This window comes from Quercus lobata, chromosome 1 (genome assembly GCF_001633185.2).
Source record: "Quercus lobata isolate SW786 chromosome 1, ValleyOak3.0 Primary Assembly, whole genome shotgun sequence".
In the NCBI taxonomy this organism is placed as follows: Eukaryota; Viridiplantae; Streptophyta; class Magnoliopsida; order Fagales; family Fagaceae; genus Quercus; species Quercus lobata.
In genome coordinates, this window is record NC_044904.1 from 37,823,626 (window position 1) to 37,842,305 (window position 18,680).

At 32.2% G+C, this 18,680-nt stretch overlaps 2 protein-coding genes across 2 annotated transcripts; both read left to right on the forward strand.

The window, feature by feature from the left end:
* The first annotated feature begins 286 nt into the window (after nucleotides 1-286).
* On the forward strand, nucleotides 287-2,032 carry LOC115989427 (UDP-glycosyltransferase 71K1-like). Its single transcript, XM_031113109.1, has one exon. It carries the CDS (start codon nucleotides 396-398, stop codon nucleotides 1,791-1,793), a length of 1,398 nt encoding a protein of 465 aa, XP_030968969.1. The 5' UTR covers nucleotides 287-395; the 3' UTR covers nucleotides 1,794-2,032.
* Nucleotides 2,033-3,800: 1,768 nt separating this feature from the next.
* LOC115989434 (protein FAR1-RELATED SEQUENCE 5-like) lies at nucleotides 3,801-9,193 on the forward strand. The gene is made up of 3 exons (XM_031113118.1): nucleotides 3,801-3,981; nucleotides 4,530-5,192; nucleotides 8,912-9,193. Exons 2-3 carry the CDS (start codon nucleotides 4,629-4,631, stop codon nucleotides 9,095-9,097), a joined length of 750 nt encoding a protein of 249 aa, XP_030968978.1. The 5' UTR covers nucleotides 3,801-3,981; nucleotides 4,530-4,628; the 3' UTR covers nucleotides 9,098-9,193.
* The last annotated feature ends 9,487 nt before the right edge of the window (nucleotides 9,194-18,680 follow it).

Here is an 18,680-nt window from a genome sequence, read left to right on the forward strand (position 1 = left end):
AGTTTAAAACCAATAATAACTTGTTATTTACAATTTGTTCTAAAAATGTTATGAATGTAGCATTTCTCTTAAATAAAATAAAAAATATATCTATTCGGATCCTAAAAATAAAAATATTATGAAAATATTATGATATTTTATTATATTTTTAGACTTTTTTTTTAATATAATCAAATTAAATGAGTCAAAATTCACAATTTCACACACAAAATTTATATTAATTTTCTCACTATTGGAGGTCGCAAGTGCAGCCAATGCTAGTAATTAAAAATGTGTGAAAGAGGGAGTAAAATTTGTGGAAGAAGGGAAGTCAAATGTGGGATAACGTGACTGTGAGTCTGTGAGGGTGTGAGAGTTGGTAAAGTAGAAGAAGAAAAATAGATCAGAGTGCTGATATGAAGAAAGCAGAGCTGATCGTCATTCCAGCCCCAGGAATTGGTCACTTGGTGTCGACACTTGAATTTGCAAAGCGCCTAATTGATCGAGATGATCGACTTTTCATCACTATTCTTTCCATGAAGTTCGACTTTTCCCTTTATCCCTTTTCAGATGCATACACCAAATCCCTCACTGCGACACAACCTCGAATCCAACTCATACATCTCCCTCAAGTCAACCCACCTCCATCGGAGCTTTTGAAATCACGTTTAAACTATATATCCGTCTACATAGAAAATAACATTCCTAATGTCAAAGATACTGTCACAAATATTGTCTCCTCCAACTCTAACTCAGATTCATCCCGAGTTGTTGTTGGGTTAATTCTTGACTTCGTTTGCACGTCCATGATTGATGTGGGCAGAGAACTTAATCTCCCATCTTATTTGTTCTTCACTTCTAACGCAGGATTTCTTGCTTTTATGCTCTACCTTCCAATTCGTCATAACCAAATTGGCAATGAATTTAGTGAGTCAGATCCTGAATTGTTAATCCCAGGGATACTCAACCCATTACCTACAGGTGTTCTGCCTGCAGCTGTGCTTGACAAAGATGGTGGCTACACAGCTTATATGAAGTTTGCTCAAAGGTTCAGGGACACCAAGGGAATTATAGTAAATACGCTCAAAGAATTGGAGCAATATGCTATTGATTCACTTTCAGATGGTCAAACCCCTCCAGTCTACACGGTTGGACCAGTGCTTGGCCTCAAGGGTCCACCTAATCCTGCTTTGGATGAGGCCGAGCGTGACAACATCATGAAATGGCTTGATGATCAGCCTCCATTATCCGTGGTGTTTCTATGCTTTGGAAGCATGGGGAGGTTTGGTGGAACCCAAGTGAAAGAGATGGCTCTTGGGCTAGAGCGTAGTGGGCGTAGGTTCTTGTGGTGCTTGAGGTCACCCACTTCCGATGATGTCTTGCCAGAAGGTTTCTTGGATCAGATCAAAGGGAAGGGGATGATATGTAGTGGATGGGCACCACAGGTGGAGATTTTGGCTCACAAAGCAATAGGAGGGTTTGTTTCTCATTGTGGATGGAACTCCATATTGGAGAGTTTGTGGTATGGTGTGCCTATTGTAACATGGCCTATATATGCTGAGCAACAGCTTAATGCATTTAGGATGGTGAAGGAGATGGGGTTAGCTGTGGAGCTGAGGTTGGATTATAAGAGTGGTGGTGATCTTGTGATGGCTGATGAGATAGAGAGAGCTGTAAGACGTGTGATGGACGATAGTGAGGTTAGGAAGAAGGTGAAGGAGATGGGAGAGATAGCCAGAAAAGCTTTGATGGATGGTGGATCTTCGTTCAACTCTATTGGACAACTTCTTGAGGATATGATAGGTAGCACTTGATATATATGTATGTACTGCGAATTACTATGCATTCTGGGTTGATTTCTCATCATTCTCGTTGAAGAAACAGAAAAGAGTGAAGGTCTCTTTAGACTTCAGACCTACGAGCTTATCCACACCCAATTACTGTTTACCTATTTTCAATTCATATCAATAAACTTGTTAGATTGTGCTTGTTTTTATTGCTCTTTGTGGCTGAGAACAGTATTGATTTAATGGAGCTCGGGCTTTTTTCACCATGTGCTGATTTGCTCCCTTGTTTATACTATTTTGATTAGACTTTCTACACCTGTAGCATTTTGATACTAGAAAAGAATGGAAGAAAAAGTCAAGTTAGGAAACAATATATAGATAAGAAAAAGTTCTTAATAATTTTGAGGTACTAGATATTAGTAGATACAATTGAAATTATGTTGAGTACAGTTCATTTGTATGGTAAATTTGAGCAGTAAGCAATCAGCTCATTTAAAACTCGAAAGATATTTCTGTCTAATAGCACATAATCCTGCCATTACATCTTTCTTCGAATTTTCATTGAGCAAAGAACTCCAGTTCTTACTTCTTAGTGCATCTTGGTAAAACCATGATGGTCAAGCCTTTCTTAAAAATTGCTATCATTAGGTCCTTCCTACTTGTAATAATCTCCAACAAAAACATTTCAAAGCTGTACACATTTCCTAGCTTTGATGCCATGCAACTTTGTCCATAGTCTGAAAATTTTCTACATATTTCATATATAAAAAAAGAAAAAAGAAAAAAGAAAAATTCTCCATAGATCATTTTAACTTTTTAACCTTTGCTTACTATCAATTTACTTTGGTGGAAAATATTTTCTAGATAACGTTTTTGCTTTAGCTAAGTTTTAGTAATGACTAGAATTTCTATTTTGATGTGGGAAACCTTTCCTCTTCAGGCCTCAAAATGGAGGCAGTCCCCTGGCAGAGTTCTCTGTTTTCTTTTCGAAACTAAAAATTTGGTATCATTGCTAAAAACCCAAATCTACCACTGCCAGTCTTCGGTAATGTGACAAGAATAAGGACAACACAATGCAACACTAAAGAGACCAACTGGGTGTGTGGTGTTATAGGATTTGAAATTACCTTTTAATCTTTGAAAGATTAATGGTGCAAAACAAACCATATAATGGTTAAAACAGAGCAAGATTACAAATTTTATTGTTTAGTTTTCACTAAATTTCATTAATATTTTTTATAACTCCAAATAATTATATAAACCAAAACTTTCATTCACAAAAACAGACAAAATAGGGAATCCTTTTTCAATTTTTGGGTCACTTATAAGGAGCATAAAAAGCAAAAATAGACCCCAAATTTGAAATCTGTTTTGAAACATTAAGTGGTAAAGCAACTGGTTTGTGGGATGAAAATAAGTTATTTAAGAAAAAGTTAATGATCGATCAATAATTTAGTCAATGACGATCCATAGTCGATTTGTGGAGAGAGTGTGTACTATGAATAGCGAAAAGTTATTATTGGCAAAGATTTTTGCTGTGTCGAATTTATTCCTATGGTTTGTTTAGTATTTGAAATTCCAAAAAAAAAAAAGTTTTTCATTTTATTGGGCTTTGTTTTTGTTAATCACAAATGTTTTATAATAATTTTCATTGTACAGAACACCAAAAAAAAAAAAAAAAAAAAAAAAAAAAAAAAACAAAGGAGGGTAGCAATCCTTTAATTCAGAACTTGCAGATAGAATTTAGCTATATTTTTTTAATAAGTATATATAAATAATAAATCCCATTGTCCTAGCAAAAGTTGAAAAAAATGAAAAAAGAAAAATATAAGAAAAGAAAGAAAGATAAAAAAAACAACTATAAATCCTTTTTTTTTTGGGTGAATAAATCCATTCCCTTTACTTATATTGTATGCTCACAGGCCACGGCCCAAACATAAAAATAGGCCGATACACAATCACTCCCTGAGCCCAATTTCACGATCCATAATAATCCAATAACACCATCATGCTTCGCAGCTGTTGGTCCATACTAGCGCACTTACCTTTGGATCACAAATCACCAATTCCTCGAGATCTGTTCTCTCTCATCGGTCAGCTGTTATGAACTGAGTGAAGCAGTTGCACCGAGAAAGACAGAAACTCAAAATCAATTTCAAACAAAACAGAACAGAATGCAATTCTCACTTCAGACTTTACACTTTGCGATGTAAAAGTAAGCTCCAATTGTTTTCGTTTCCTTTTCATTTCACTCTGTTAATACTTTATTTTCTTAGCATCCAAACAGAACTTAGTTAAGGGGGAAACTAAACTAGTGTGAATGTTTGGCTAATCTAATGTCATAATAGTAAGTTTTTTTTTTTTCTTCTTTTGTACGTTTTGTCTCTTTGTTTGTTAATTAATCTAAGCTAAGTCCTTAGATGACTAAGAATAGTAGAATAAATTAACATGATAGGTAATTCTTGCCAAGTTCACCATTGTAGATCACTAAGAATAGTGAAAAGAAAATTGTTGAAAGTTTTGCATAGAAACTAAGTGAATTCCAATTTTTTTCCCTGTTTGAGGCAAATTCCTCATTTGATTGCTAATTTTTTTTGTTGAATTTGTTTGATCTTGATGTTTTGGAGCTTTTATTTTAGTTTAAAATTTATTTTCCAGGTCTATCAGAGGGTTTTTATTTATTTACTTATTTAAATATATTAATTATGTAATGCTGGTTGGAGTTGAATCATATTTGGTACTTGTGATCAAATGAATATGCAGATATGAACTAAATGTTTAGTGTCTACCTTGGTTGGAGGCAAAATCCGTACTCTTTGAGAGTGGAGATATTAGTTGAATATTGCGTTATGTAGGAATGTAATGGCGGGCATTGCGGGTATGCATGACTTTCTAGATGGTGATGGTGGTTTTGATGATGAAATTGTAGAAAACTCTGGTGAATGTGATGAAGCCACAGAAGACGGGCTGTTGCAGCATTGTAATTTAAATAATGTTGTGAATGATCACCTAGGTATGATAGAACGGTCAGAAGAGGGTTTAAGTGCGGAAATTTTGGAACCATGTATTGGGATGACTTTTTCTTCGTTAGATGGTGCAAGGGATTTCTATTATGATTATGCTAAGCGTATGGGTTTCACCATAAGAACAAATCGGATTAGACACTCGCTAAAGAACATGGCTATAATAGGGAGGGACTTTGTTTGCTCGAGAGAAGGTTTCCGTGCTGCAAAACATACGCTTAGAAATGACAGGGTTCTTCCTCCACGACCAATTACGAGAGAAGGGTGCAAAGCAATGATCAGGTTGGCAGCACGGGATGGCAGTATATGGGTCGTTACCAAATTTGTCCGAGAGCACAACCACAAGCTAATGACTCATTGTAACTTTCCTGGTGAACTGCCAATTGTCAATATACTTAGTGAGGTATGTCTGATGACTCATAAACTAAAATATATGGTATGGATAGATTAATTTGATTTCAAATTACTTTATAAGCTTCTAGTGGTCTTATTTTGAATTGCTATAATTTAGTTGTTATCATTGCTCAGAAATTTATTTGAAATCCTCTGGGAGAATTACACCCTCTAGTGATTGTCCAATATTATTGGTATATAGGGCTTTTTGTCAATTGGACTCTATAGATAGGAAGCACAGACACGTACATAGATATGACATGGCAATATAGCTATTTCGGAAAAATTAGGACACGACATGGCGGGGATATGCATAGTAAGTAATTATCAAATATATTTTCATATATTATTAAGAATTTATTTTTCATATAATATTAAAAATCTGTCAATAAAAGAGCAATAATGGATAATAATTAATTGAAATCATAAGTCCATTGGAATCTAGTAAACTTAGGAGTTAGGACACAACACAAACCGAAGAGAAATAAGCATAAGTCTATCCATCTCAAATTATTTGAAATCATAAGTCCATTGGAATCTGATAAATTTGGGTGTTAGGACACAGCACACACAGCAGAGAGAGAGAGAGAGAGAGAGAGAGAGATTACTGTTGGCTGTCGCAGCTGTTGCCTTTGATTTCGTCACAAAGAGAGTGAGAGTGAGAAGATAGAGCGAGAGAAGGAGAGAAATCGAGTTTCAGCTGTGGGTTTGAGTGAGAAATGAAATTATGGTTAGGTTTTCAAGTTTTGATCACCAAACAGTGCATTTCAAGCTTTCAGCTCTTTTATTTTATTTTTATTTTTTTTAGTTTTAAATTTTGGTACGGGTTGTGTCCTGACCATGTCTCATCATTTTTTCAACAAAAAGAAAAAAGGCTGGGACATGCAGGCAGCCATGAGTGTCCAATATGTACGGGATGGCCAAAGAGGAGTAAGCAAGAGATAGAGGATTTTCATATGCTTCTTATATAGGATGGCCAATTTTTAGGCTGAGTTCATCTCGTTTAACTGTAACCCACATCATAACTATGTGAAAGCACATAAACCATGATTTTGATGGGAAAATGAAGATTGCTCACTGTATTCCTTAGGGTGGTTCAGTGTTTGTTCATGCAAGTGTTGTTAATCAGCTGAAAACATGTAAACTGAAATTTAAGTGTATATATATATATATATATATATATATATATATATTCTATAAATGAAGATTTTGAATTTCTTGATTGGTCAAACTAAACTTGCCTTGAGTAAGATCAAGGTAGTCAAAGGCGAAAGGCGACCTTAAGGCACCAGGGCCTTGTATCGCCCGAGGCATGAGGCGACAAAAAGGCGCTAGCCTGAGTAAAGCAAGGCGCCAAATTCTTAATATATTTATTATACATATAGAACTTAAATCATATGTACCTAGTGCATTATAATATTATAATGAAGTGTTTTTCAATGTGTAGCATGAAGAAATTAGGTCTATCAAATTATTTCAATATAGGATTAACATGGTTTAGGCTCTATTAGTTAGTTCTAATGATACGTTTTACAATAAGCTTCTATATAACAATAAGTCTTACAAAACAAATTTGTAAATTAATTTAACTAACAATAGGTTTTATAGCATGCCTTTTGAAATTAATAGTCTAAAAATAGGTTTCACAACAAACTTCTATAAAAAAAAAAAAAAAAATTTGAGGCTCTCGCCTTAGCGCCTTTTTCCTGGCTTAAGGCGGTCGCCTTGCTCTCCTAGGCTCTAAGGTGAGCGCCTCACTAAAGGTGCCTCGCCTTAGAGCCTTTGAGGCGCCTTAGTGGCGCCTCGCCTCGCCCGGGCACCTAGGTGAGCGCCCAGCTCGCCTTTGACTACACTGAATAAGATTGATATTGAGTTTCCTATAACTGAAATTTAAACGAAGCTATTTGGAGGTTATAATACAATGTGATTAATATCATGAGTAGCCAGGAATCTAGAAAAGTTTCAAGCACATCCATCTGCAAGCAATGGTCATCACAAATAGTGCTGTTTTATCAATTAAAGCTTCAATCCTTTGTTTCTATTTCCATTCACCCCACCATTGAGTCCATCTCTGGATGATATCCTCCCTAGTGGGACTTATATATTGAACCTGTTGCTTCATTGCTCCATTCGCCCAGTCTTGACAGGTTCTAGTTATATGATTGGTTTGCTCTTACCCATGGTGCTTTAATGATAGTAGCTTTCTTCGCGCTTTTGGACTTTCGGGGATTTTATTTGGAATATACTGCCATATTACTATATTGTCACACTGACTAAGAAATTCATCTTTGTCAGCAAGGTACCTTTACATTTTGTATAGACTTATGGGGAAAAAAACCTTACCAAAAGAAAATTACTGAAAAGAGAGATGGTGGAGAATATTCACCACAGTGACTGTGATAGGTGTTGGTCCAAATTCACTTCATTTTTATTATCATCAGTTTTCTTTAAATTTTTTTTTTTATGCTATTCTTATATTATATTAAGGCATAGCAGCTGCCAACTCATTGTCAAGTGTCAACATTATATTATATAGACACACAGCTGTAATAAATCTTATCTCTATATGATGAACAAATATAAAATAATGGATGCATACCACACTGGTTTCAGTCTTGCCATGGTAAATGTTCCTGGATTGAGATCTGTTAGTGAAGCAAAGGATAAATGTATACAATTTTGGTTATATGTTAAGTAGGAGTTAGGACAAAGGTGTAGGATAAAGGGGAATAAAGTCAAATCTGATTTGAAAAATTAGGGGTAGGGTTTGTTCTAAAAAGGACTGAAAAATCATAGAGAATACTGGGTTTCTAATGGGAAAGGAACAGTGGGATTTGGATATTAAACAAAGACGAAATCTAAGGTTTGGGTTGCTGTTACTGTAACCCAAGAACAGTAATCCAATACTTGGCTGTTTGTATGTGGGATTTGGGACTATTTGATGGATGTCTGGTTTATGTTAAGTATTGGATATTAGGGTTTTAAAGGTGACAAATCAAGGTTTCAAGTAGGCATCATGGCTTTTAAGTGGAGTTTGTGGTGTACTTTTGTGTTAAAACTCCTTTCCTTCTCCCTTGTGCATGTGTGTGTTTGTTTCTCAAAAAAAAAAAAAAAAAAAAAAGGGAGTTTCAAGTAGGTGGAAATTTAAGGATGAAGAAGAAAAAAGATAAATTTCTAGGCATCACATCATAGTTTCTGAAAAATTAGAAAACTTATTCTCCTTATTGAATAGAAAGCATTACATCCATCATAGTTTTGATTCCCTGTGGAACTTGGACTTCTTGAAACCCTAATAAGAATTGGACTATTGTATTTGGGCGCTACTTTGAAGCCCAAACTAAATAACTTACCTAAATTAAAACCCAAAGTAATTCCCAATGGACCATTAGTACAACCCATGCCTACTGCCTAGAAACCAGAAAATTATAACAATACACACTGCATTGTGTTCCTGAGTAACATGGGGCACTTAATTGTTAGTTTCTTAGCATTAAAAAGTGCTCAGGTTCACAAGGAAGTGATTGGAAACATACTTAAGCAACAAAACAACATGCAAAAAGGCAATGAACCCATGTAATCTCAATAGACTGTGATAGAGTTGAATTAAAATATTAAAAAGGATTCAGTAGATATTTCACAATTTTAAATGCTTCTGTTCATATTTTTTATATTACTAATTTTATCCTCGTTTGTAGCAGCTAACCTTTTAAGTGTAAAATTTATTTTTAGGAAGAGAAGGATAAGAAGATCAAGGATCTATATGATGAGCTTCAGTATGAAAGAGAACGGACTGCAACATACAGACAACAGCTATGCGTGATTCTCAAAGATCTTGAGGAGCATGCTCAATTCATGACCTTAAGAGTTGAAGACATTGTTAATAGCATGAAAGAAATTGAACTTGGTGATCTATAATTTCAAATCACTGTCTAAAACCTTTTTTTTTTTTTTTTGACCCTGTTGCCAATTGAGAGCTTTGAATTACTTAACCATAACTTGGTGCCGCCTGAAGCTTAATCCTGAATTTTTGTATGGAGCATAAAAGAAGAAATACAGTGCTGCTGTTACACAGTTACATGGCAATAGAACACCCCAGAACACCCCCTCCATAAAAAAGAGGGTCAGGTTTTGGTCTAGTGTCCAATGGCACTGAGCCTAAACTAAGTCCCCCAAAAAAAATGGAAGAAAAAAGGGCTTGCAGCAAAATTCTCTAATGTTTGAATTGGAAAACGTTAGTTTTTAGTTTTTACTACAAAAGAAAAACCAGAGCAACCAAAAACCGTAAGTTAACAAAAACTCTACAATTGGTGGGTTATTTGAACACAATTTATCTCAGTAGCAACAAACAAGGAAGAAATAAACAATTTTTGATAGGCAGACAAGCTTTTATCATATTTTTTTAAGGAAATCCAAGCTTGTTACTGTTCCTTAAATTTGGTTACTAAATTGGAATCATTGACAAATGCCCCGAAAGTTTATCCATTGACAAGTGCCCCAAAAATTGATCGCAATTCAAAGCACCCCATCAATCTCTCTACCATGAGAATGCCACTCTAACTTAGACTAGACATAATTGGACTTGAATCCATTAACCTGACAAAGAGAAATATTGGAGCTGAACTTAAGACTTTTGGACATAAAGGAAAAACGGGTCAACTCATTAAAATGCTGGGTTGGATTGGGAAAAATTGCGACCCAACATGTTTTTCAAAAAAGGGAACTAGAAAAAAAAAAAAAAAATTTTGTTTTGTTTTTTTAATTGCATGCAATTTCTTGAGCATTTCTATAATTTTGGTTGTTTTTTAATCAACTTTTAATGTTGGAGGTAAAATTCTTACCTAGTGTCGATTTTTGACTTTTGCCCGAGATTGTGGTAGTTTTGATTTTCACTCAAAGTTGGTTATATGGATTTAAAGGTAATATTAAATACATTTAATTACAAAATTTCAATTCTTTATTGACTTGCTTTCGTTAAAATTTTATATTTTAAATTAAAATACTGAAGAAATTACTTGTCAACTTGAGATATAATTATCAAGTATAAATATATCCATAGCTGGATATACTATTAACATTGAGTAGATTGAATTGCAATTCATATTAAATATTTACTTTTTATATTATCTAATATGCTATGTTTTATTATCAAAGTTTTATTTATTTAGTTACTTCGCAGGGAATTTAACTTTATTGTTATTTTATATGCAACAAGTGCACATGAGGAAGTTGTTCAACCAATGCCATAGTACAAAACACCAAAAGTAAATGCACAAATGCTCTGTACAAGCTAGCCTCTAATTTGTGTACAAGCTAGCCTCTTGTTAGACCCTTTTTCAACTAGCAAGCTTATCACATCACATGAAACGATCTCCTCGGACTTGTCATTTTCACATGTAAAGGCACCGTCAATTATTCATTTCACATGTACTTTTAACGTAAGTTGGAAAAATCTTTCCTCTATAGTTATCTTCATTCACTTGAACGTCATTTTAAATTTCTGTAAGAAGCAGATGAATGACGCGTTTCATACTCTCATCATCACGATATAGGTCACCAAACTTCACTTTCTATTTTCTAACATTGAGAGGTTCACAAATCTCTTCTTCAAGTTCTGGTTGGTTCGGATCCCTCTGTTGCCTCTTGGCTTCTTTTAGAACGGATAGGGGATATTTTGCCTAGAGAATTTTCCTAGAGAATTTTCAAAGTCGTGTACCCTTCGGGATTAAGACAACCTTTGGGATTAGAGAGTCTGACAGGTCCAAAGCCTCTCTCCATACATTCGCTCACCTTGCCCGTCGGGTAAGAATGCACCCATCGGGATTGAAAACATACCGACAGGTGAGCACACTTAACCCATACTGTTTTGTGTGTTTCCCACTCATGTCTCCAGGTAAAAATGGCCAAATACCACCATTTTGAGAAATTTATAGCAAAGAAGCACTATTTCGGAATTAAATGGGAATCTATCACTTTTTATGTACTCGAGCTCACTAAACTCGAGCTCTAAACGGTACTCGAGTTTAGTAAACTCGAGTTCCTAGTTTCATTCCACCGTGGCGCTACTGACTTGGAATTTGTGCAATAAAAGAAAATAATGTGGTACTCGAGCTTGGTAAACTCGAGTTCCTTGTAATATGGAACTCGAGCATACCAAGCTCGAGTTCTTTGTAAATAAAATGCTCGGTATTGTTTTTCTAAGGTACTCGAGCTCAACAAGCTTGAGTTCCTTACAATTTTTTTTTTTTTTTTTGGATAATCGACAAATAAACATAAACATAAAATTAAGAAATACGGAACTCGAGCTTGGTAAACTCGAGTTCCTTATAAATTTTTTTGTTTTTGGATAATCAACAAATAAACATAAACATAAACATAAACATAAACATAAAATTAAGTAGCATAAAATTATTTCTAGCATTTTGCATAAAATTATTTTCCATTTAGCATTATTTAAAAAATTGTTCACTCTCTTTTCTGCATAAATTATTTTCTATTCACTATTTAAAAAATTGTTCACTGCTTTCCTATAAAACAACTAGTGAAATCGTGTTTTCTAAATTTAAATGCCAAATCTGAATGCTTTTTTGTGTTTGAATTTCACAATAATCGAATCTATTTCTCCGCACTGATAAAATCTATTTCTACATTAATATAATTTGCTCTCTGCACATCATTTTACTATATATATTCAAATCTGCTAACTGCATTCATAAAATCTGTTTTCTGCATTAATTAAAACTGTTCAATGTTTTCTCATAAAAATTGTACACTATTTTCTGTATAAACAATTTCTAGGATTTTGCATAAAATTATTTTCTGTTTAGCATTATTTAAAAAATTGTTCACTCTATTTTCTACATAAATTATTCTCTGTTCACAATTTAAAAAATTGTTCATTGTTTTCTCATAAAACACCTAGTGAAATTGTGTTTTCTAAATTTGAATGCCAAATCTGAATGCTTTTTTGTGTTTGAATTTCACAATAATCGAATCTATTTTTCTACATTGATTAAATCTGTTTCTACATTAATAAAATTTGCTCTTTGCACATCATGTTTACTGTATATTCGACTCTGCTTATTGCATTCATAAAATCTATTTTTTGCATTAATTAAAACTGTTCATTGCTTTCTCATAAAAATTATTTACTGTTTTCTGCATAAAATGTTTCTAGGATTTTACATAAAATTATTTTCTGTTCAGCATTATTTAAAAAAATTTTCACTCTCTTCTCTGCATAAATTATTCTCTGTTCACTATTTAAAAAATTGATCACTGTTTTCTCATAAAACACCTAGTGAAATCGTGTTTTATAAATTTAAAAGCCAAATTTGAATTCTTTTTCATGTTTGAATTTCATAATAATTGAATCTATTTTTCTGCATTGATAAAATTTATTTCTACATTAATAAATTTTTCTCTCTGCACATCATGTTTACTGTATATTCAAATCTGCTTACTGCATTCATAAAATCTGTTTTCTGCATTAATTAAAACTGTTCACTGTTTTCACATAAAAATTGTTCACTGTTTTCTACATAAACTGTTTCTAAGATTTTGCATAAAATTATTTTCTATTTAGCACTATTTAAAAAATTGTTCACTCTCTTTTCTGCTTAAATTATTCTCTGTTCACTACATAAGTTGTTCATTGGTTTCTCATAAAACACCTAGTGAAATCATGTTTTCTAAATTTAAACACCAAATCTGAATGCTTTTTCATGTTTGAATTTCACAATAATTGAATCTTTTTTTTTTTTTTTTGCATTGATAAAATCTGTTTCTACATTAATATAATTTGCTCTCTGTACATCATGTTTACTCTATATTCAAATCTGCTTACTACATTCATAAAATCTGGTTTCTGCATTAATTAAAACTGTTCATTGTTTTCTTATAAAAATTGTTCACTATTTTTTGCATAAACTATTTCTAGGTTTTTGCATAAAATTATTTTTTGTTCAGCATTATTTAAAAAATTGTTCACTCTCTTTTCTGCATAAATTATTCTATGTTCACTATTTAAAAAATTGTTCACTGTTTTCCCATAAAACACCTAGTGAAATCGTGTTTTCTAAATTTAAATGCCAAATTTGAATGCTTTTTCGTGTTTGAATTTCACAATAATCGGATCTATTTTTCTGCATTGATAAAATCTGTTTCTACATTAATATAATTTGCACTCTGTACATCATGTTTACTCTATATTCAAATATGCTTATTGCATTCATAAAATTTGTTTTTTGCATTAATTAAAATTGTTCATTGTTTTCTTTTAAAAATTGTTCACTATTTTCTACATAAACTATTTCTAGGATTTTTCATAAAATATTTTCTATTTAGCATTATTTAAAAAATTGTTCACTATCTTTTCAGCATAAATTACTCTTTGTTCACTATTTAAAAAATTGATCACGGTTTTCTCAAAAAACACCTAGTGAAATCGTGTTTTCTAAATTTAAAAGCCAAATCTGAATGCTTTTTCATGTTTGAATTTCACAATAATCGAATCTATTTTTGTGTATTGATAAAATCTATTTCTATATTAATAAAATTTTCTCTCTTCACATCATGTTTACTGTATATTCAAATCTGCTTACTGCATTTATAAAATCTGTTTTTTTGCATTAATTAAAACTGTTCATTGCTTTCTCATAAAAATTGTTCACTGTTTTTTGCATAAACTGTTTCTAGGATTTTGCATAAAATTATTTTTTGTTCAGCACTATTTAAGAAAATTTTCACTCTCTTTTCTACTTAAATTATTCTTTGTTCACTGCATAAATTGTTCATTGTTTTCTCATAAAACACCTAGTGAAATCATGTTTTCTAAATTTAAATGCCAAATCTGAATGCTTTTTTGTGTTTGAATTTCACAATAATCAAATCTATTTTTCTACATTGATAAAATCTGTTTCTACATTAATATAATTTGCTCTCTGTACATCATGTTTACTCTATATTCAAATCTACTTACTGCATTTATAAAATCTGTTTTTTGTATTAATTAAAACTGTTCATTGTTTTCTTATATAAATTGTTCACTATTTTCTGCATAAACTATTTCTAGGTTTTTGCATAAAATTATTTTTTGTTCAACATTTTTTAAAAAATTGTTCACTCTCTTTTTTGCATAAATTATTCTGTGTTCACTGTTTAAAAAATTGTTCATTGTTTTCCCATAAAACACCTATTGAAACCATGTTTTCTAAATTTAAATGCCAAATCTGAATGCTTTTTCGTGTATTTAACAATAATCGGATCTATTTTTCTACTTTGATAAAATTTGTTTCTACATTAATAAAATTTGCTCTTTGCATATCATGTTTACTATATATTCGAATTTGCTTATTGTATTCATAAAATCTATTTTATGCATTAATTAAAACTGTTAACTATTTTCTTATAAAAATTGTTCACTGTTTTCTGCATAAATTGTTTCCAGGATTTTGCATAAAATTATTTTCTGTTTAGCATTATTTAAAAAATTGTTCATTCTCTTTTTTGTATAAATTATTCTCTGCTCACTATTTAAAAAATTGATCACTGTTTTCTCATAAAACACCTAGTGAAATTGTGTTTTTCAAATTTAAAAGCCAAATCTGAATGCATTTTCATGTTTGAATTTCATAATAATCGAATCTATTTTTCTGCATTGATAAAATCTTTTTTTACATTAATAAAATTTTCTCCCTGCACATTATGTTTACTGTATTTTCAAATTTGCTTACTACATTTATAAAATCTGTTTTCTGCATTAACTAAAACTATTCATTGTTTTCTCATAAAAATTGTTCACTATTTTCTGCATAAACTGTTTCTAGTATTTTGTATAAAATTATTTTCTTTTCAGTATTATTTAAAAAATTGTTCACTCTCTTCTTTGCTTAAATTATTCTCTGTTCACTACATAAATTGTTCATTGTTTTCTCATAAAAAACCTAGTGAAATCATGTTTTCTAAATTTAAATGCCAAATTTGAATGCTTTTTCGTGTTTGAATTTCACAATAATTGAATCTATTTTTCTACATTGATAAAATCTATTTCTACATTAATATAATTTACACTCTGTACATCATGTTTTCTCTATATTCAAATCTGCTTATTGCATTCATAAAATCTATTTTCTGCATTAATTAAAACTGTTCATTGTTTTCTTATAAAAATTGTTCACTGTTTTCTGCATAAACTATTTCTAGAATTTTGCATAAAATTATTTTTTGTTTAGCATTATTTAAAAAATTGTTCACTTTCTTTTCAGCATAAATTATTCTCTGTTCACTATTTAAAAAATTGTTCATTGTTTTCTCATAAAACACCTAGTGAAATCGTGTTTTCTAAGTTTAGATGCCAAATCTGAATGCTTTTTCGTGTTTGAATTTCACAATAATTGGATCTATTTTTCTGCATTGTTTCTACATTATTAAAATTTGCTCTTTGCACATCATGTTTACTGTATTTTCAAATCTGCTTACTGCATTCATAAAATCTGTTTTTTTCATTAATTAAAACTATTAACTGTTTTCTCATAAAAATTGTTCACTGTTTTCTGCATAAACTGTTTTTAGCATTGGCGCAGTTATTGCACTTAAATGGTTTTTGTCTTTTTTTTTTTAAATATGTAACCATATGAATAATGGACAAACTCCATGAAGGAAAAATGAATGATTCGTATAAATCACCTAATGGTAAATGCCTCAAATAATTCAAATTTTAAAAAATTCGAATTTGTTGAATGTAGAAATTCAGGAAAAATCGATGGAAAACCAATGAACGTACCAAATCGTGAAGGTGTACATAATATGTACAGATAGTCTAGACTTGTTGAGAAATTTGACTTCGTTGAAAGTACAAAATAATGAAAATTCAATGGAAAAGTACGTACGTTAGTTGTACAAATCATATGAATTTGTTTAAAAATATGAATTCATTGAATGTACAAAACCGTGAAAACTCAAGGAGCCATATGGTTTTTTTGTGTATTCACATGGCAAGTCCTTGCTTTAGGAGCCAATGTACAAAACTGTGTACTCACGTGGCGAGTCCTTTAGGAGCCATACCCTTTTTTTGTGAAAGAGTGGTTGGTCTGTGTGGTTTGGATGAGTCTGTATGTATTGAATCTATTAAATTTTGCTACAAGTAATGTACAATAAATCTAATTTGGGTGATAAGTGTTATGTGTGTAACATTTCAAATTACACAAACAGAATATTGGAAACATCAACATATCTAACTGGAAGCATTTCACTTCTTAAGGTGTTTCCTACATTACAAAGTAGAGGACAATGTCCAACCAAAGCACAAGAATCATATGTAGCAACAAAGAACAGTAGGGAAAAAAATGAGCAAGTGATTTCATATAAACTTAGCCAAAACTAATGAACAGTTAATCTTTAGATTTACAAAATTTGAATGTACATAATTATCAGTTGTCAGACATTAACAACAACATTTTGTATTGCACAAGACGTGTAGACATTAACAACAACGTCTAATGTTCATAGGTAGAAATTTTTGGAAATTATCATTACTTGAATCTAAGAAGTCTAAAATATTTCTTTTATCATCTAACACAATAACTTCATTAATAGACTTGATGGCTTGCTTTTACACCTTCCCCTATAGATGCTTCCTAGCTTTTTGGATTGCATGAAAACAGTCTAATCACTTTTACATTTGATTGTTCTCTTGTTCAAGACGAGCAAGTATGTTGGTAGGTTCATCTCTAGGTAACTCAGTTGAGCGTGCCTTAGGAACTCGTAACTCGTGCCATCGACAATACACCTCCAACTCACACCTCTTCTTGTATAGGGTTGATTATGGTGGTTCTGCTACGGTGAATTCTATTGTGGTGGTATCTGTACTTAGTTTTATAGTTTTGCTAACCATGATGTGCCCGACGCTTCCAAGACTCTTGTACGTGTATATTGGCATATTAAGGAAATCTCTCTTCTTTCCAACCCATTTCCCTCCATAGTGGTTTGTGTATGTCTGTAGTTGTTGATCTGCTAGAACTTGTGATAATCCATTTGTTGAAGTAGATCCAAACTTGTTTCGCATTGTACGATTTGATGTTAAGGCATTGCGACTCATAGCTTAGTCAATCTACGAAGTTAGTGGGGTAGAAATAAGATCATTATTGTGGTGCATTTATAACCTCATTTCATGTTCCAAGCATTAAAATTTCAGTTAGTAGGGCTTGTCATGTCAATACAGGTTGGAAAAACACTACATGAATAGGATTTTAAATGTTCCCAATGTCATAGTGAGATTTGAAGATGTGGGCGGTAGTTGCAGTGTTCTTGAATAGAGCATCATATTTAATTGACACAGTACTATGTTAGCACTAGGGTATGATTATTCATATATTTAAGTATTCACGTGAATGTGGATGATATGACTGGACAGTGTGTGAAATCGTGCTGAGTTATTGAGCAGCATATGTGAAATAGTGGCGTCTGTTGGCGCATGTGGTTCGTATGACTACAGTTGGTGCTACAGCAACGAGCTGGTGACATGTCTTCAAAAAACTACTCATGCCACAGTTGGTGCTACATCATGTTCACTGCTTTTTCATAAAAATTGTTCACTGTTTTCTGCATAAACTATTTTTAGCATTCTGCATAAAATTATTTTTTGTTCAGCATTATTTGAAAAATTGTTTACTGTTTTTTCTGCATAAATTATTCACTATTCATTAGGTGTTTTATGATCTAGATGCTTTAATACCAATGACTACCCAGGAGAGAGCACAGGAATAATATGGAAGCATAAACAATGATCAAATAGATAATAAAGAAGTAAATAGCAAAATAGATATATTCAAAATAAGGTTAAAATGGAGTATGGAATATGAAAATAGAAACTAGTAAAATCTTATTTGAATAAAAACTTCAGTCTTTGATAAACTTGAAAACAAACTACTGTCTTTGATATAAGCTTGAAAATAAAACTATCTAAAGAGAAAGGTTAAGGATTACAAGAGAGGGAGAAAGAACAAAAGTCTTTCTGAGGGAGAGGGAAGGCTATTACAAAAGGCTTTCTAAAACTTGGAACTTAAAAGCTTAGAATCTTAGAAACTTAGAAACTTGTCTTCTATCTTCGTAGTCCGTCTCTTTTATAGGTGAAATGAACCATGGTAAAGTAACCTAAGTAGGTAAATTTAATTCAAGTTAATTTGTCGGTGGTATGGAAATTAGTACTGATGAGTAGTAGTTTGTCTGGGAATCTTTCAGATCTTAGGAATTTATCAAATCTCTTTTTACGCATGCTAGTAAATAGAAGTAACTTTTGAACATCTGTCTGTATTTTTCTCGATTGTCTGTATCTGTCTGGACTCTCTTGATTTGTCTGGAAGCTATTCACGTGTGTTGGTGAATAGTGATTTGTCGCTAGTGAATAGTGATCTATCGCCAGTGAATATTGATCTATCACTGCGGGAGAGCATTTTGTCTTGGCATATCTGTTTGTCTTTCAATCTGTATCTGTGTAGTTATC

Excerpts from the sequence above, each read along its gene's own strand:
- LOC115989434 (XM_031113118.1), top strand. The coding sequence starts at position 4,629 with ATGGCGGGCATTGCGGGTATGCATGACTTTCTAGATGGTGATGGTGGT. Across the intron at positions 5,193-8,911 it reads TTGTCAATATACTTAGTGAG|GAAGAGAAGGATAAGAAGAT; the intron begins GTATGTCTGATG and ends ATTTATTTTTAG.
- LOC115989427 (XM_031113109.1), top strand. The coding sequence starts at position 396 with ATGAAGAAAGCAGAGCTGATCGTCATTCCAGCCCCAGGAATTGGTCAC.